Consider the following 20,951-nt stretch of genomic DNA (forward strand, 5'->3'; position numbering starts at 1 on the left):
GCCATGTAGCTGATCTCTTGAGGAAAGAGGCATGACACTGCATGGTACCCCACAGGTTATAGCCCTGCCTTTCTATAGTCAAGGAGAACTTGTTGTGAGGGTCAGAGATAAGGTAAAGATCATGACCATCTGACCACTCACTCTTGGCCCGGCCAATGGAGGGGCTACTTCAGAGGCCTGGGAAGTCATCCCTCCAGACAGAATCTTAACCCTGAGAAGACAACAGAGCAGTCGAGAGTGCCAAGCCAGTCTCAGTGGACACAGAATAAAGGGCACAGGCAGGAGTGTGCAGGGAAGAAGCGTTAGTAGCATGTTTCAATATTGGGGGACCTTTCAATGGACTCAAATCTCTTTAAACTGGTTTTTAATATTTGGCCACTTTATGTTGGCCAAAAGGGTAGAAAGGCATCTAGGTAAGAGTCTCAAATTCCCAAAGATAACCTGGCTTTCCCAATTACCATTACATCTAATAATAATAATAATAATAATAATCACTAGTTCACATATCAACTCTGTGCCTTCACAATGCAGTGGTCAACATTCTAAATATCCAGTATTGAGAAATGGCTACATGAACTTACAGCCTACCCATAAACACAATGATGACTGTGTTAAATTTTTATTTCTAAAACATTTAATGTCTAAAAGGCAAGTTTGAAAATCATACATACAATACGCTACTGGTTTTGTTTTTTTAAAAAAGACAGTCCACACTGGAGACAGAAAAAACTGGAAAGAAAGAAGCCCACCTTTGAAGAGGTTACCTCTAAGTAGTTGTGATACTTATTTTGTTCTTTTCTGGAGCTCATATCTTCTATAATCAACGCATTATTTATGTAAGAATGTAATTATACACTTAAAAGTCTTCTTAAAAAGTGACAACCATTTATGCTTTAACTTAACCTTTACATATCTTTATGTTAAAATTCAACCTAGAAAAACTATCTTTCTTCATGAATCATATTTTACATATACTTTTAATGTATAATAAGTTATATGATATTTTCATTTGTATTTGAATATCTCTTCTCTTTCGATCTTGTGTGAAAAAATCTGTATCCTCAGAAATGAAATGCTACTAATCATATGATCAAAGAAAGAGGCTAGAGGTATTTAGAAATTATCTGTTTAACCTTGTGATTTTAGAGATAAGACAACTAAAGCAGAGTTAGTAGTTATCCAGTTATTAGCCTTGATTTCTTACCTATCTCATGATATTTATAATACATATTTTCTTATTTATGGATGAATTTCCATATCCAGGATGCATTATGAGGCACTGTATTTCAAAACAAGATTCAAATTTACTTTATCTGATAAAATCTTAAAATATAAATATTTAAACATTGAGAAATAGGTTAGTTAACTGTCGCAATCTTTAAATCAATTGTTCTCAACTTTGACTGTGAACTGGAGTCGCTTGGAGTATTTGTAAGAATCCTATGGCTGAGAGTATGTGCACAGTGAATAAATCCTAATCTTCAGGGATAAAACCCAGACATCTGTGTTTTTTTAAAGTGATTCCAACATAGAGTAACTGCTTTAGATGAAGGAGGATATCTCTACAAACAGTATTCAAAGAAGAGAATGAAGTTCTTAGTGGGTATTTTACTTATGAAGACATTCAAAATGGGGAAAATAAAGGTAGGGTGTGTGATAGTTATCCTAATATTCTGTGCTCTGGGCAGACAATAAAAGCGAGGTTATTTTTAAACATGTACCAAAATCTAGTCGTGGTACATGACTCAGTGGCCACCATGCTCACTTACTGTAGGGGGCAGCATTTCTTTGACAAATGCAGGATCATCACCTGTTGAGGCATGCTCCCAGACATTTCTCAGTGCAGCAGAGATTGTAAAAACCTGAGGGGGCTCCTAACTGATAGAGAGATAGCTATGAGAGGGCAGTTGGCACAAGAAGTTGAATATTGTTCTCCCCTGGCAGGTGTCCACTGCTGAGATCCTTCTGGAAAGAAACCAAAATCCTAACAGGAGTGGAAAATCACTGGTACCAAGAGCCTTTGGAATTTGATTTTGTGTTTATTCTTGGGCTCTGTTCTTCCCTTGCTGAGTCTTCTCTCACCCACCAGACGACTTATGCATTAAAATGATTACCTTTGGTGCAAATGGGAGATGAAAGCAAGTCCAACAATTTAGTAATTGTTAAAACGATTGCCTACATATTTCACTCCATTATCCTAACTGTACCCCTTTAAAAGTTGTGCCTCCAGAGACACTTAGAAACCTCTTTCTGTTCAAATGCAAAGCCCTTCGCTCCTTATCTTCAAGCCTTACTTTAATTACGGAAATCATAAACTTACATCTCTCTAGGTTCTTAATATATCATAAGAGGATTTGATATGTATAGAATTATGTCTCAAAAAAAGGAACCTTTAGAGTTATGCAAAATGAAACTGGCTTACTTCCAAAAGCTTTCTAGGTTCAAGGTAAATTCCTGCCAACACATTAGTGGTTACAGTCATTTCAGTAATGGCATAATGTTATTGTCCACTCAGCATCTATTTCCAGGATCATTCTGTTTCATCAAGTGAAGAAGAATGAAAATAAGCACGCTTTTACAACATTTTCTCCCAAGCTTGTCACCACCACAATCCATGTAGAAACAGTTGGGACTAACATATGTTACTCCTTGGAATGAAGAGCCCTGTATGCCTTTAGTAAGATGAGTCATATTCCTTTCACCAAAGTTAGAAAATATATCCTGGCAACTTTTCTCCCAGTTCATTTGTGTTCTTAAGGAAGACTAAAAGCAAATCACTAACCTGCCACTTTAAGATGCCTGGGCACATAAAAAACAAGTGAAGAGAAGTGTCTATGTAGCCAGTATACACAAAGCAAAGGTTTAGGGTTTCCTTCATTTATCATCTTTCCTTCCAACAAGGTAGATGTTAAAAGAAGGGGCAATACCTTGCTTTAGGAAAACGTAACTGATAACAAGTATTGGTAGTGTTCATGACCCTAAGTGAGGTCAGACAGATGACAGTGTAGTTCTGGTTCAACTCCAACACCTGGAGAGTCCCAGATGCTGCCAAATTAAGATGTCTGTTTCTCTATGGTAAGAGCACAGAAACTGCACACCATATTGATGCCTAGAATGAAAAAAAGTGGCCTATTTATCCTTAAGATCATTTATCACCTAATGTTTGAAAAATCCAATGGTGATATAGTTATATGGATCCTGCAACTACTTCCAAGAATCATTTTGGAATCAAGCTTTAATATCTTAAGAATATAAACTTATGAAAGATAAAAATTTCTTCAACAGTATGCTGGGGAAAGTTTTTTCTTTTAATTATTTTTAGTTGTAGATGGACACAATACCTTTATTTTGTTTACTTATTATCTGGTGCTGAGGATCAAACCCAGTGCCTTACACAAGGCAAGCGCTCTAACCACTGGGCCACAACCCCAGCCCCTGGGGAAACGTTTTGATTATTTCCTTATACAGATTCAAAGAATAAGGAAAGTTATAACCTTTTGAAATTTCAGAATTCTAACTACCAGAGAGAAGGGCTCTGATAAAAACGATTTTCAAAATATTCAACCTAAATTATCTTTCTGTTGGTTGTATAACAGCTCCTAAAAGTTCAAACTGTAGTTCAGTAGTCAACTTCTTAGACTAAATAGACTATGAGAGAATTAAAATTTATAAAAAATAGTTAAGAATTAAGTGTTATGCTTTATACTTGAAAATTAATCTTAAAGCTGTTTTATTAATTCTTATTTTTACATATCAGTTCATCCTCCAAAAGGAGGATGAGTATTTCAAAACACTACCTATTTTTCTGTCCCAGGGGTTGACTGACTCAATATCCTAGAACCATAAATACATTTTTATTGCACTTGTCTGACATAAATAATTATACTTTCATAAAAAATATGTAAAACAATCAATTCTGGCAAATAGAATTCTATAAAACACTCAGCTTTAGTATTACCTCCCATTGGAGTTCTGCAAGTTTTCTTTTGGTCATAAAAACAATTGCCTCTATCAAAAATGTCCTTCCTTGAGTCCCTTCAAATAAAAACTGCTATTTCCTCCTGGAGGGCAGAGGTCAATTTCAAATGTCCTCATCTTAAGGAAGAAGGGAGGAAGTGTGTGGTGTTTGACTGAAGGCCAGGGACCTACAAAACCCAAGTCTTCATGTTGGTGATTTGCTGGTTCAGGTAATTGTTGTACTTTGGGGGCTGGAAAGAAGGAAGTACTGCATAAGACTGGTCATCAACAATGAGTCATCGTTGGTTTAAATCTCATTATTGGAAATGGTGCCAATGTGACTGCAGGTACTTTAGAGACAGGAAGGGCAGCTCTGGTCACTAAAAGTGCTGATGGCTTAGAAAAAAGGAGATGGAACTGTGGAGTCATTGAGCTAAGCACTAGAGGGTCACAACCACTTCTAGCTATGCATGTCTGAACCTGGAAGAAAGCAGCTGTCGTATTTCTTCTGAAAGAAGGTCCCAATAAGGCACAGGTGGGGGATATTGTCTCCTACTCATTCATCCCACCTGCAGTGTTGCACAAAATAGAAAACAATTCTAAGAATTTAAAGATATACTCTCCTCTGTGGGCCTTTATTTGAGGAGATTCAATGAAAACACCAAAAAGAACCCCAAAGCAAACAAACCAAATATAAGGCCTCTTTAAAATTATTTGATATTAAATACCCTATGTAAAATGATACAACATGGGAAAAAAATGATCCTGCAGTATTTTTCTCATTCACATAAATGTGTTTTTAGGACTTCTGTCTAGAGGCAGGGGACAAAACCTTCAAATGGAAAGTGATACCTTAGGTTTAGCCCTCTTTAATTTACTATCATTTCTCCTTATGACTTTTAGCTAATTCGTTGCTGCGTTCTGGACTAAGGGCTCAGCGCAACTAACTTTTAGGAGAAAAGCTACTAAGCAACAACTGATGGAATCTCTGTACAACGTGAGGCCAAGATTCGTCGACAAGGGCAGATTTGCTGCTGATGAAATTATCATCAACTGTTTTTAAGGAAAAGACAAGGTTTCTGTCTGGAATTGACTTTTTCCTTCCTAATAAAAATTTTTAAATTTATGCGATTCTCAAATTGTTATAAACTGGGAAACCTTTATACTTTGCTTTTGTTTATACAGAATTACTAGTAGGAGAGAAGAAATGTCTTTGAACTGACCTCACTTGTGCTGTTTTGGCAAAGTCTAGGGGTTTACAGATCATCATTAGAGAACTACCTATCAGATAATAACCTGCATCCCCAGGAACAGAGATTACTCCATATTTAAAGACAATCATGCCAAAAAAATTACTAATTCAAACTCAAAAGAACCAACAAAAAAGTTGCCATAATTTACAGAAACAGAAAACCAAAAGTTACACATGATTGACTTTGCAATTTATAATATGAGGTAAGAAGTCCTTACCAAGGAGGTTCCATTCCTGAAATAATCATCCATGTTCATAAGAAAGAGAAGATACATAGCTTTCAGAATGTGTTATATTTGTATAGATATAGAATGGCAGATTGGATAGAAGCTAAATAAAACATTTACCTTCTCTATTGTAAAATTGGATATCCGAGAAACTAGCACATATGACCTAGCAATGTTATTTGCTTACTGCCTTCAACCAAAAAAAAGGAAGCCATTTAGTATTCATCCCACTGGTTATGAGACACCCACATCAGGTAATTCTCAGTCCTTTCTCAAATAGAGGAAGGGTAGAAGAAAATGTAATTACAACCTTAATTGTTTTCTCTTGAAGGGTAATGAGTGATTTTTTTTCTTCCTATTGGGCAATTCCTTGATTGTGTGTTTTTAAAATAATATCTAGGAGACAGGAAGAGATCTCTCTCTCTTAAGCTCTAATTCCTAAGTAAATCCTGGAAAAAGGAAATTTCTACTTGTTTTATCTATCACATTTCATTTTTTTTTTTAAGTGCTGGGGGCTGAACCCAGGGCTTTGCACATGCTGCTAGGCAAGCGCTCTACCTCTAAGCTTCACTCCCAGTCCCAACATTTGAATTCCTATTACAGTATTTCAATAACCAAGCTCCCCCAATTTTAGTAGTTTCAAATCATCTGTGTCTAACATTGTAAATACAATCTAAACATTGTAAGGAAACTGTGATTGTCTGAAATTGTGAACCCAACATAATGAGAGGATATTTTTTCCTCCCAGAAAACCATTTCTCCTTGTGGTTTAACAATATATTTCAGCCCAGGACACTGCAGATTAATCTTAATCTAATGTCCTTGGCTCAAAAATATGGCCCATGACAAAATTTAGCTATTTAAAAACTTTTACAGTCTAATTTTGAATTTTAACCAATCAAATGTGAAGATCTAAGATGATGACATGCAATTATTCATCAGTTTCAATTAGCTTTCTGAAGAAAGCAGGCATTGCTAATTTCCTTTTCTGTACATTTTTGAAATGGGAAATCTTATAGGTGTCAGTATTTAGATAACTGTACTTCAAAACAAAAAAAAAACACATAAAAAGATAAATGCAGAAAAAGAAAATTCAAACATGAAAGCATAAAAAGCATAGTACTTCAGAGATAATATACAAGATGATTTGGAGATGCCCCTGTGCTCTCAGAAATGTTGTAAATTGTATTCCTTTTTCACAGTTTATTAAAGGCCAGAACTGAGAATGGGGAGAGAGACAGATGACTCAAGGGAAGTCTGACAATATGTATTTGACTTAAATATGCACTGCAAATGTCCAAGGAGAACAGGAAAATAAACACTGAAGTAAGAACAAGTCATTTCTGGCTTAAGATAATGCAAAAGTGAATTCATACTTCCTAAAATGAAAAGAAAACAAAGGCAAAGCACATTTGTCTGAAAAAACAGAATCACATTTCAAATATTCAGGAAACTTTTATAAGTACTATAGGAAAAAAATTGCCTTCTTTTAGGAATCTATATTGTCATCCAACATTCTCCATACTAGTGTCTAGCAGACTTCCATGCATCCCTCTCAATTCCTAGGGAATTTATGCAAGACATAATCAACTCCCAGAAGACTGCCCAGTAGCCTAACTCCATAGGGATTTGCTGTGTGCAGGGAAAGAGATACACAATCCAACTCTACATACGTTTCAACTAGATTACTCAAAGACTAGTAGCTTTCTGTGTATTCAAGTAAACCACTTTTGATCAGGTCACTTAAGAAATAAGTCCATTCTTTATGAGGGAGAAGAAATGGACAGTTTTACTATAGGCCTCGAAAACAGAAAGAAAGTTCCTGTAAATTTCATTACATATAATAAAGAATGTTTATGATTTCTATTTTTAAAAATAAAGATAAATAGTGAACCTAAGCAAGGAAGCAGTTCAAGGAGGTAAACAAAAGATTTTTGCTGTAGGATGAGACTTTGAAGGAACCATTCTTGAGTCTTTAGGGACAAAGAAATATTGAGAAAAGAAAAAAGGATCATAAGGTACTATATCCAGGCAAGATTAATCACAAATTTGGTGTTGATCCCAAAGTGAATAAGCCCATTTGCTTGAATCCTCAGACACATCTGATTCAAGAATAAAAGTGGGTACATCTTGTTAGAAAAAACTTCCTTAGTGGTTCTTTCTAAGAAGTACTATTACCAGTTCTTTTTTTTTTTTTTTTTAATAAATAGCACTATTCATGTCCCCTATGGGCTTGTTATGGGGCCTTCCCAAAATATAGCTATGCACATTTTATTTCCCAAAGTGTTGTACTATATAATAAAATACCAGTATTTGAGAAAAAATGGGGAAGTAATACAAGAGTAAGCATAAAATGGAGCATACCAGGTATAATGAAAACAAATTAAAGTTCACTATAATTTACAAAACCACTGTTTTCTTTTATAAGATGAAAATATGAAAGTATGCCCCTAAGTTATATTTTTCACAACTGGAACTTGAAATGGTCATCTTGTTACTATAGGTGACTTTAATATCGGTCCTGGATTTTTATTTTCACAACTTTCTCCCTTATCCCTGTTGCCAATCTCTCCGTGTCATGGGCACCCGGTCCTTCCAGCCAGCTATAAACTCTTGGAATACTCTTCCTGGGAAGGTGCTGTGAGGGTGTGCCCTCCACACTGGACACTTCCAACGGCCCTCTTGCTCTCTCTTGCTTACCAATGGATGGACACAGCACAGGTAGTGAGCAGGGGTGACAAAATTTAGGAACTCTGGTCATTTCCACCCTAGGGAGCTCATAGTTCTGCTTCATATTTTAATGTAGGTAGAACCCAAACAGGCATCAACCAATGACTCCTTGATGAAACCAAACTTTAAAAGGAGATGAGGAATGAAGAGAAACCTAGTTTGGTGAAAATAACGCACTGCTCATTTGAAACTACTTGTGGCTTAAATATCTACGCTCACACACGTTTATAATAACAACTTGCTAGCTCCCATTTCATGTACCTGAAACTAACAGAGCAAAGTTAACTGACAGTGTGTGAGGGTGGAGAATGGCCAGAGTTTGGTAGGCATCCCAGAAGAACAAGGGCATGCTCCTTACTGTCAGCACCGAGCCTTCTTCACCTGTTCTAGAGACCTGACTTGTCAAGACCCCATCCTTGTTCCCCAGTCTTCTAAAAAGTTCAGGATTTTCTTCTTCGGATACTTGTCACACGTGTAAACAACGATTATTTGTCAATTATTTTTTAAAATATAGGGCTTCCCCTTTGAGCTCCATGAAAGCAGGTCAGGGACAGTTCATTTTCTTTTGCAGTATTCCCAGTAGAGGTCCCTAGACCAGTGCCTGTCATTCAATAATATTTGTTAAAATAATAAATATTATATAATTCCTAACCCTTCAATACACCTAATGATAGTTATTGTGGTCCACATTTTACAGATGAGTAAAGGTCAGAGAAACTAACTCAAGTCCACACAGCTGGTAGGAAATGGTGGAACCCAGACTTAAGAAACTGCCTGGTTCTGAAGCCAAAGGTTAAAGATAAGTTTGTTCATCAATTCAGTGCTCAACCCACAGAGCAATCTAACAGCTCTATCTTCAACAGGAGTCCATGATGAGAAGAATTAAGATGGAATCTACTGACGTTCTCTCCCTCCCAACACAAATCTGATTTAAATATACAGATTTCCTGCTGTTTGGAAAAAGAGTAGCTCACGATGACTTAAGTACATGGACTAAATGGTTGAAGGGCCTTCTTGAGTGTAAATGAAGGAGACATGAAATAAAAACATACTTACCATAATTCCAGTAAGCAAACAGACTCCTTTTCCACAGTATGTGTTGGGTACCATGTCACCATAACCAATGGAGAGAAAAGTTATTGATATCAACCACATAGCTCCAAGGAAGTTGCTAGTAACATCCTGTTGATCATGGTACCTGAAACATAGCAAACAAAATCAGTTCTTTATAATTCATCTATAGCCAAGGACAATTTGATTCAATTCAACGAAGTCACTGTATCTTCTATAAACTACTCTATTTAGAAATTTTCAAAGCTGGTAATAAAATTGAGGTTCCATCTAAGCAATCTGAAAAACATCAGAAAGTGCTTCACCTTTAAAAATAATCTGAAAGAAAAATTACAAAATATAAAAACTGTTTTTCTTACCAGTGTAACATGATGTATGCACATTAGTCTTTGTACCCTCCTCTGGCCTCTGCCAACATCTCATTTCTCCTGGAGGACTAGCTGATGTGCCAGACCTACGTGGCAAAATACAATTGCCCGATCTCACATCACACCTTAGTAGCAAAGGGCACCATGCTGTTCCCTTTGCTACCTTGATTTCCCTGACAGAGGCCAACTCCTCATCAGCCTACAAAATAAATGCAGGTTGGAGACTTTTCTGGCTATTCCTTTCCCAACCCCTCTTCTGTGCTCCCTCAGTATCCAGTGTTCCCCTTTATTACAATACTGTATGGTAAATGTCCATCCACCAGTAGGTCCTTCTTCACTGCCATCCTTGAAGGCAGAAACTGAATCTCTGATCATATGGCCCCTCCCTTACAAACAGAGCTAAATAGAAGTTATTGTGTTACCAGTGGCACAGGAGAATTTATAGTGGTGAAAAAAAGGGAGAGTGAGGGATACAATTTATCTTTACTCTTCTTTGAGGAATCAAGTTTTTCTGATGAAGAAAAAAGTTTTTATTATATAAGAAACAAACATCGCACTTTGCTTGAAATAACATTATAAAACCTTATGCCCATGACACTGCTGTCCATCATGTGTACATACAACAAGATAGGCCATGAAAGTGGTGGCTCTCGAAGAGTCTTTTCTTGCTGCACATTATCTGTAGTCATGGGCCCCTGCAAACCCTCTTTGATTTCCATGACAATCAGACCCCAAACTTAAGTCAGGAGAGGAGATTTCTTGCTCTTCACTCACCTCCTCCTAAGAAAAACCCTTCCTTCCCCTCTCTCAGACACCACTTGGAAGGCTTTACTTTCCTTGCTCTACAAAAGATGGTTGGTACTCATTTCCCCTGGCTTTATTCATTCAGTCCTGCCTTTTGACTCAAGTATGTCTCTGCTGCCAGGATTGAGGTAGCAAGGAAGCTGTTGCTGGCCAGTGCCTTAGGAATGATCCCATCTACAATTTCACTGGGCATGGCAATCTCTGTACACCCATTTTTCATCTTATGCTCCTGCTTCCATAACCCAAAGTACACGAGGTTCATGAAGTATAAGCCTTCTTCCATGCTATCAGTGGATCTTACTCTCTAACTTGGATACAAAGAAGACACATGCTGATCATTTTCCACTTTTTCCTTCTTCCACAGAGGTAGGACAGAAACTAAGAAATGATGTTTCCTGTTACTCTGGACTAGAGAAAGAGAAGTTCCCAGCTGGTGCTAGTGGAGAGAGGGCAACCACTGTGTATCCTAAAATAAAAACTGTGCATGAACAGGCAACCAGCCCTTACTGAGGAACGTTCTTCAAGTTTCTGGGGGCAGGAGGGTAGACACCTCAACTATTCTAAAGAATAGCCATGTTGACCTAGTTTCAGAGTACCCTTTTGCCCAGAATGTCTGGGAGGAGATGCCCACAAAGAGGCCACAATGTATTCATAGAATCCCAGCAGGATAGGCAAATGCACTTCCTAAGTATCTTTTCTGTATAATGTGCACATCGTGGTGAGCTGATGCTACTGGTGCTATGCTTAGCTGTAACATGAGCTAAGAAGCTTCTGTGGACTTCTATGCTTCAAAACAAGATCCTTAGAAGCAAGCTTTGAATGCTGTTATGGGGACTCTCAATTAAAGATTCCTTACCATGTGTGGCCTTAAACAGGGACTGCGTTACCGTAGCATTGAGATGGGTTGGACAGGAGAGGGGAGGCAACAGAGTTCGTTTCCTATTCTCTTTTTGATTGTGAAATAAAGTTTCTTTTAAACAAGGCACAATTAACAGACAGAGCTGATATACCTAAGAGAGCTCATTCCCTGAGGCCTATGTACACATACATCATTTTTATTGAGTGCTCACTAGGTGCTCAGCGCCTGGCTCATTTTTCCCTTTAACAGGTCACGTTTTACCACATGGACAATCTTAGGCTGAAACAGCTACATTCTTCACCCTCCATTTATCGACAAGCTGTCCTTAGAGTCTCTCAACACTTACAAATGTGTTAAGAGAAATATTTATTTGGAGTTATTTTCACACTGCCACTGGGAGTGACCAGAACACTACAACCTGATAGGCACGTGGTTTTCCTTAGGTAGAGTCACTAACAACAAAGAGAAAGCCTCATTCTCATACTATAAACCAAGGTCTCTGGAGGACGGCTTGCTAAATAGTCCTGCAAAGAAATCTCATCCTTGGAATGAAAATTCCATGCAACGCTTTCACTGGAACCTTCAGCAAACTAACTCTTCTTCAGTTGTTCATCTTGAATAAATACACATCTTCAAGGTACAAGTAAATCTCTCCCATCCTCATTCGGCTCTCTGCCAAATGCTCTGAAGTATTATTTCACTGTTTCGTTCAGTCAATATTTATGATATGCTAAGCACGTTACAGTGCTTCACAAACTGTGATCCCACACTGAAGGGCCTAATTAAGACACAAATATATTTCTAGGAGTTGGTATTTTATGGCTATATACAGGATAATTCCATGGTAAATTATCCTTTTTAAACTTATGAAATAATAAACCTCTTGGAAAAATAGCTCAAAATGGAAAAATAACATCTCATACTAATGTTTATGTTACCTTCAGACATACTTTGTTGTGAATAGTTAAGATGAGGTAAGTAAGAACCAATTTAGATACTATTAGAATATTTACCTGATTTCTTTCTTGGGGATTCAGAAAGAAATATTAGACTTATCAACATGATGACATTACTGCTTAGCACATCCCCAGGTTTTGAGACAATGCCAGATTCACACCCTTGTGAATGATTAACATGTGCAATTTAAGGTTAAAGAACTTTTTTAAATTTAATTTTTAAATTTGTTTTAATTAGTTATACATAATAATATAATGCATTTATGCACTTTGATATATCATACATAGATAGGTTATAATTTCTCATTTTTCTGAGTATACATGTTGTAATGACCAATGCGATTCTACAATATGTACACTAAGAACTTTCTAAACATTTCTTATAGTAGAAGTTCATGCCACAGAATTACTGAGACAATTCTAACCTTCTCCTCAAGGAGAACTGTTTTGAGAAGGACATGAACAAATAATTCACGTGGCACGCTTTTAAAATAAAGACTTTGGGGTTTCAGCAGAAGACTACTTGAACTGTTTTCCAAAACTCAATGCTTTGGAAAAATTGTGAGATCAAAGCCAGGTATGGTGGCATACACCTGTAATCCCAGTGACTCTGGAGGCTAAGGCAGGAGGATCACAAGTTTGAGGCCAATCTCAGCAACTTCATGAGTCTCTAAATAACTTAGCAAGACCTTGTTTCAGAAGAAAGAAAAAAAAAAAAAAAGGACTGGTGATTGGCTCAGTGGTAAAGCAACCCTGGTTCAATCCTTGGCACGGGATAAAAAAAAAAAAAAAAGCAACCAAGATTGTGAGATCAGCTTTAACGTTTTAAAAAAAGGAAAATGTTTCTTTTCTTAGTTTCTATTCCTTATTCATTTCTCCATTCACTGCTGACTGTGGGTCTAGCACTGCTTTTTTAGATCACAAATATGCCAACTTAATGTTAAATACAACATTTGTGGAAGTTTGCAGGCGTTATATTTCCAAGGCAGTCAACTGTCTCTTTCCCTGTGCATGCTCTGCCCTGCACTCTTGCCTCCCCTCTGCAGCCCCCAGCATGATGGCTGGCAATCATGCTGGTCTCTTTCACAGATCTCCCCTGAACATGCATTTCCTTCTGCCTCAAAGCACCTTTTCCTGTCTTTCTAGCCCTAAATCTTACTTGGGTCCCCTTTTCCAGACTGCACATAGATTCTGGTCAGCATGGTACTCTAGGCCTGTCCATTCCTTGTATCCCCAGAGCACCCTGCAGATAGCTATAGCACCGTTCAGTGAATGCTAATTTGTGTCATAAGATATGTAATATATAGTTTGATCATCAAACACGCACTGAGGATCAAAATTATGAAGAATTTGAAGACAAAGCTTGTGCCTTCACTAGTATGGCAATATGTAAATCAATGGATGTGTAACTGATGTGATTCTGCAATCTGTATACGGGGTAAAAATGGGAGTTCATAACCCACTTGAATCAAAGTGTGAAATATGATATATCAAGAACTATGTAATGTTTTGAACAACCAACAATAAAAATTAAAAAAAAAAAGCTTGTGCCTTATTCAATGTTGTATCATCACACAGTGTCTAGAAAAATATAAAAGGGAGCTAGTTAGTGTTCATTAAACTAATTAGCGTGACAATGTGAAATGTATTCTTGATCTGATTTTTCCCTAGGCCACGTGCTTCAGGATCTATGTATAGTAATACATAAAGTGGATAAAAATGACTCTTGTCCATCAGTCAACATGAATTGTATTTGTCATGTATATCCTAAGATCTGTGTTCAATTTATATTTTTACAGCTGTAGAGAACAATTCAATAGTGGAGGTGACAAACTATGTTCATTAATACTTCTTTATTAAACTTATTATTAACACTAAAAATGGCAAAATGTCTTATTTCAAAAGCCAATTCTGGTCTTAAATTTCATCCTTAATTATATAGTTAAAAGTATTATGGCTATTTAAATGCATGTGAGCAATCCACTATCAATTCCTTCCCCAATCCATCTCTCTCTCTCCTGAAATGTCAGTATAATTGTACTAAGATACTTTTAAGAAGTATAAAACTATAGCAACAAAGGGAAAGGAAAGGAGACATTGGAGAATGAGAAATGCATATTTACATGAATGACAGTGCATCTTGCTTTCACCAAACACAGAGCAATAGGGGACTAGATTATACCTTCTCTTGAAACAACTTTAAGTAATAGAGAAAACATTTGGAATAATAGTTAATAAGATATTGATCATCTAGCAACAGAGGGCAATGATTCCCAAGAGATGGTAAACTAAAGTGAGCTACATCATTGTTCCAGGTTAATGTCTAAAGAGAATATACACAATGCAGCTCAGTGAAGCAAACCAGGTGAAACTCAAGAGTTGTCCCTGTGTTGAAGGACAGATCTGGGAATCCAAGGAGGCCAAGAATTCACAGGCCAAAAAGCAGAGAAGAAAAATCCCGGTGGGGGGCAGCACACACTATAGATCTGCAGAGGGGTCTCCTTCATTATTCTTCCAAGGATTGAAGGACTTGTATGTAAAACTACCCCAAACTGGAGAAGTGGAAATAATATACATAATGTGATACAGTACACTTGAATAGCAAATGGTATAATATCAAGTGAATATAAGACTGTGTTAACTTAGGCAAAGTGTATAGGCATGCTATAAACCCTAAAGAGCCATTAAATTAAGACATCAAAAAATAATAACTGATAATACAATAAAAGATATTATCGTATCTTTTAAATGTCTGGTAAAACTGAAAATGGAAGAAATACAAGAAGTTGAAGGGAAGACAAGAACAAAAGACAGAAGAGACAAATGAAGCAGAGAGCAAGAGGACCCCATAATGTATAACTGCATTAAATATAAATGGCTGAAATAACTCCCCAATAGAAGGCACAGATTGATAAAGAACCTCTGGAAGTTTCATTGTAGAAGCCATGCATTCATTACATGATAGAAAAATTAGGTTCGAGGTTGAAAACAAGAGGACAGATTAAAGCCCAAGTATATGGAATAATGGATCCTCAGGTCTTGCCTAGTAATGCCAGACATGTAACAAGAGACAGAAGGCTAATTCTCTGGAGATGGGTTAGAGATGCAGGATAAAGGCAGAAGAGATGTTTGAGGCTGAAAGCAGGGGATTTGAGTTCAGATTTCTAAACTAAGCAGCAGCAATCTTACTTTTTTTCCATGATACTATCTCTGACTTTATATTAGAGAACTTGTTAATTCAGATAAAGAATATTCTGAACAGGTTCAGAGGAAACACAATTATGCATTACTAAGGATTATGCATTATCGAGGATACCCTAACAAAAATCTCAGCTTTTGCTCCTCATTGAGTTTCACCAGACATTAAGCTAGCCCTTCTCCCATACAGAGGTTCCAACTGGCTTCCAATTTACCACTCTTAGATATGAAAGAACAACAAAGGATTAGCACACATTTTTTGATTCCAATAGGAAAAAATAGAGACCATAAATAAATAGGAAAGAAAGAAGGAAAAAGAGGAGGGTGGAAATAGAAAAACTTGAGATATGCATAGTGATGGAGTGTCACCTGAACTTTGAAAGCTATATCTTGAAAGGTCTAAGGGAAAATGCCACATCCAGAAAACAGGATGGGGCTGGGGGAGGGGGAAACTGGAGTAAAGCTCAAACTATTAGTAAAAACATAACCATAATACAATGAGATTATAAGTCAGCAGAAATCTCCCAGGAAGTAGAACAAAAAGATAGAGAAGGGAAAAAGGAGAAGCTATGTTTTCAGAGATTCAACACAGAGGACCCCAGCAACTGTCTTTCCAGAGGGAGAATACAGAAAGTGGAAGGAATAAAATGAAAATATTCTTTGATTTCTTTGACAGGAAAACTGGAAAGCAGGTGTCTTCTCTAAAGGGAAGATTCTCAGAAAATCTGCGCACGGAATAAGAAAAGACCTAAACCAGGATGAATTGATGTCAAATTTTAAATATCAGGAATATGGAGAGGATATCAAAGAGGAAAAAATAGAGCAGAGCTAAATATTAAGATAATAACTACTAACATTATTTCACTAGGATGGGTGTTGAGGAGGGGGAAGCAGAGGCAATCAATATCTCCTAATTTTGTAGTCGGGAGGGATGGAGAATATGGAAGGAGACCTGAACAGGTGAACCTCACTCAGGTCCTCTCTTTGCTTGGCTTGCCCACAGAACAGGTGTACTTTTATTTCTATGTGGTAACCTTGCCTGAGACAGGGTAACTCCCCCAGGGAAGGAGGTACACCTATGACTCTCATCCCATGGTGAAGCATCACCACACCAGGCAGCCCTTTGGCTCTACACCAAGTGGCTCTGTCTAAATCTGCTTAATGTCAGTAATGACGCTGAAATTCCATGTCCACCCAGTTGCAGACCTGAGATGGAAAAAGAATACAATTGATCTCTTTCCAAATCATAATTATATGCATATAGTTTTGATTTAAAGTAAAAGCAAATAAAATAAGTGACTCAATGAAAACCTATAAGCATAAAAAGTAGTTCAAAGAAGGCACATATGTGAGTTCAGAGGAGAAAAGTGCTGAGTAGAAAAATTAGGTTCGAGGTTGAAAACTCAGAATTTTCAATGACTCAGAAAGGAGAAGTAGCATAAATCTCTTACTTGCCACTTCTCTGTATCCAAGATGTTCACCTATAGCTGTATTGGAGTCACCTGGTGAGACTAACAATGCCATCCATAGCCCTACCTGTAACCAATTAAGCAAGAACTCTATGGTGGGGTAATGACGTAGGGATTAAAAAAAATTGTTTCCCAGGTGATTTGAATGTGTTATCAAGTTTTAAAATCATCAGTTAGCTTTTTAGGAGTAGCTTCTCATCTAATATGTTGAATATGTACCATCCCATATGTGTGTTTTTTGGACTTCTTTTTATGCTTACAGATTTTAGTTCATTTAATGACATTTTATTTGCTTTTACTTTAAATCAAAAGTATATGTACATAATTATGATTTGGAAAGACATAATTTATACTCTTCTCACATCTTTGAGTCTGCAACTGGGTGGACACAGAATTTCAGCTTCATTACTAACATTAAGCAGATTTAGACAACACCACTCATTCAATAACATGTGGAATATTTGCCTATATAAAGGAACATTTTGAGGCAATGAGAATACGCAGATAATAAGAAATGGTAGGCATTCTCTAGAAGCTTAAAAATCTAGTAAGGAGAAAATTGATTGCAAGGAATAATAAGGTAATACTCAAGTTGTAATAAATGTGAAACAGATGTCAGGATATTGTGAGAAAAATATATGTAACAGATTGAAACTAATGACATGAGTGTCTAATAAAAATGATGCCTGAAACTAGTTTAAATTAAAACAAAATGTGCCAGATGTCGTGACACATACCTGTAATTCCAGTGGCTCAGGAGGTTGAAGCAGGAGGATTGAAAGTTCAAAGCCAGCCTCAGCAACTTAGTGAGGCCATAACTTAGCAAAAACCTGACTCAAAAAAAAAAAAAAAAAAAATGCTGGCTCAGTGGTTAAGTACTCCTGGGTTCAATCCTTGGTTCAAAATTAAAATAAAACAAAAAATAAATAAAAATGTAAAATCCAGTAATTCCAAAAAGCTTTAATAAAAACCTGAGTGAAGGTGCTCTAAATGTGAATGCTATAATTTTATGTATATAACCAACCTAGAAGGAAATAGCTTACTTAAAGTCCTTCAAACTAGAGAACAAGAACTTTCCCAGTCTGCAGGACTTTCTTCTCAATTTCCTCCTGGTATTTCCACTTCTCTGCTCATCACTGAATCAAGAAATATGCACTTGGCTTTAGGATCTTGAGGATGCTGATATAGCCTTCTGTTAGTAACAGTAAGTTACCAGGGAAAAGCAGCAGAGACAGACAGCATAATTTTACCTCTAAAGCCCAACTTTAATTTAGGTCTGAGCTGGTTTGAATTTTCATAAATTATGTAACTCTTTATTAATCTAAAGTGAATTCTTTTCCTTTTATTTTATTTTGCTCCCTTGACTTTACAAAAAACTTGGAATTCTTTTAATCTTCTCTTTTGATTTAGAAAAAAAGAAGCCAAATTCTTTTTTCCTCTAGCTCCCTCTCTCCCTGGGTGTGGTGGGGGAGGGTTCTACAAAATGTCTGATTCCTTTCCTTGTGTTAACCTTGGCTAATGAGAGTTTCATTCATTCACACTTAGGGTAGAGGCCATCAGTGGATATGTGCTAAGAGAATAAGCTTTTAGTAAAGCTCAAACTTCCTAAGAGGAAGAGGGTGGTGACAGAACATATGGATATTCAAACTTGAAGAATTATATTTATGCTTCCCTGAAAAGATGACAAAGAGGTTTTGTTGTCTGACTCTAATGTTCTTTTATATATTTTCATTTATATTGTAATAGGTGATTTTGGCAATGACTTACCTGTCAATAAATTAACAGTGTTAGCTCTCATATCTATATAATTTTTTGACTATGTTAAAAATCTTTAGGAAGACAGATGGTATCACATTAACATCCTTTTAACAGACAGGAAAAGACAAGCCAAGGCTCACTGTCATTCAGATTCTCTTTGATTGAGGCATTTAGTGAAACATGATCAGCTCTGGGAGAGAACTTCCTGGGCCAAGAGCCACGGTGGCGAGTCTGGCACCTCGAAGTGAAGATGAAGAAGGTGGTATACATACCCATCAGGAAAGAGTTTTCTAGACTGAGAATGTCATTTAAGCAGTGGTTTTCAAGCCCTGCAGACTTAAAGCCCTCTTTAATGATCTTGAAAGGAAATTTAGATAGTACAATGTATGCTTTACAAAATGAAAAAAAATCGATTTAAAAAATCAACTTAAAAAGTCAATATAATACCTTAACTGTACAATTATGAGGTAAAATTGAAGTAACTTATTTAATCATGTATTTTAATATCTAAACACTTCATCCAGCAAGACTAAACTTTAAAAAAAAAGCAGTAGTGAATTGCTTGTACCCATATGTAGAAGCATTTTAATGTAATTAAGTCTGTGAAAGTATGTAATTCATATGCCAGAGGGACTGATTTTTTTTTTTTTTAAACTTCTGGGCTAATTCTAAATAGAACAAATGCTGATTTCCCCCAATTTACATACTAAAAACATTCAAATGTCTATTACTACTGAGCAAAAATAGTTTATGTTCATATTTAAAATGGATTTAGGTCTAAGGTAAGAATATTATAAACAAGTTTTTCATATTCAAAATACCTAGCAGGTCATTACAAGGTCAAGTGAGCTGCAGAACAGCTTGTTGGGTAAGAATGTCCCATGTATAACAGAACAGAGCTGGTGGGTGCATAGTGGCATGCCTCTGATCCCAGCAGCTCAGGAGGCTGAGGCAGGAGGATTGTGAGTTCAAAGCCAGCCTCAGCAATTTAGTGACACTCTAAGCAACTCAGTGATACCTTAACAAAACAAAACAAAACAAAAAATGGGTTGGGGATGTGGCTCAGTGGTTAAGCACCACTGGGTTCAATCCCTGATACCAAGAAGGGGGAAAAAAAAGAAAGAAACAGAACAGTGCATCCCTGGCCCTACCAAGCAACAACCAATCAATCAATAATCAATCACAAATTTCCAAATGTCTCCTGAGAGCATTACTACCCCCATTGAGAATTACAGGTCTAGCTGGATCAGAAAATCTGGAGCTAGTTTCATATAACACAACTAGACAGCAGTGAAACTACAAATCCTTGAGATGCAGCAGAAATGCCTAATAGGAATTATGTTCTCAAGCCCCTTATGCTCTGTGAGCACTCAAGGAAATACCAAATTTCAGAGTAATGTTTAAACTAGGACAAGCATTTCTGACCAGGTTTTTCTTCCTTCCTATTTCTTTCCTACCTTCCACACCAGTACTTATTTTAATTTTCTGGAACAACCTCCATTTATTCAAGCTCCTGCTCTGTGCCAGAGACCTTGCACATACTGTGACTCCTACAAGGTATCCTGTACCCCGGCAGAGATGAGCCCATGATTGGCATGGGCAATGATTTCCTTCCCCAAAGTGAGTTTTTTAAAAAACACTTAATCTTGTCCATGTCTGCCACGTGTCAGGCTCTGCCGACAGCAGAAGGCACATGTCCACAGGGGCCTGAGAGGTGCTATTTTTATTCCCACTGTGGATTTTCTATAATCCAGAAGAGAATTCTCTAATTCTCAGAGGTGAGGAGCAGCATTGTGGGCAGTCACTAGGTGGCAGTGCCATACCAGTTTATCCCCACTGTCACTGGAGTTCACTGACCAGTTCCAGGGCTGGGAGGGGACAGAGTGGGAATGTCCTGCAATGAAAGCCCCCTTCTGGACACCCTGAAAACAGGTGGTGTTCCACAGGAGAAACCACAGTCAAGGCTGAAGCGAAACACGGGGGCCACAACTACACAGCAGCCTGGGGTGTTACGCAGAATCTGGGAGGCTCCTGTCTGTGTGTGTGGAGGGGTGTCTGTCTGGATGCTGAATCCTTTTAGATCCATTCTAAGGTAGATCTGAAGGAGCAGCATGCCTCCACATTTCACCCACATGGGATTTTCTAGGTCAAAGAACAGACTCTGTCTCCCAAATCTATAAGAAAAAAAATTTTTTTTTTTTTTAATCCCTATGGATGTTTCAAACTAGGCCATGTTGGAAATAAAGCAGCATTTGAGGATATACAAGTCAGGGTCTTGTTTGCTGACTCTAAGATAGGGCAG

At 37.2% G+C, this 20,951-nt stretch overlaps 1 protein-coding gene across 2 annotated transcripts in view; it reads right to left on the minus strand.

Annotated features, from left to right (window-relative positions):
* Positions 1–20,951, minus strand: part of Kcnn2 (potassium calcium-activated channel subfamily N member 2) — a 422,891-nt gene that overhangs the window by 17,659 nt on the left and 384,281 nt on the right. For both annotated transcript variants that reach the window (XM_046465845.2, XM_046465846.2), the window contains one exon: positions 9,223–9,364. In XM_046465845.2, coding sequence (XP_046321801.1) covers positions 9,223–9,364 — 142 coding nt within the window. The remainder of the gene's footprint in view (positions 1–9,222; positions 9,365–20,951) is intronic.

Source organism: Marmota monax, unplaced genomic scaffold (assembly GCF_021218885.2).
Source record: "Marmota monax isolate L192 unplaced genomic scaffold, Marmota_monax_Labrador192_F-V1.1 WCK01_AAM20220418_F8-fsc00097, whole genome shotgun sequence".
In the NCBI taxonomy this organism is placed as follows: Eukaryota; Metazoa; Chordata; class Mammalia; order Rodentia; family Sciuridae; genus Marmota; species Marmota monax.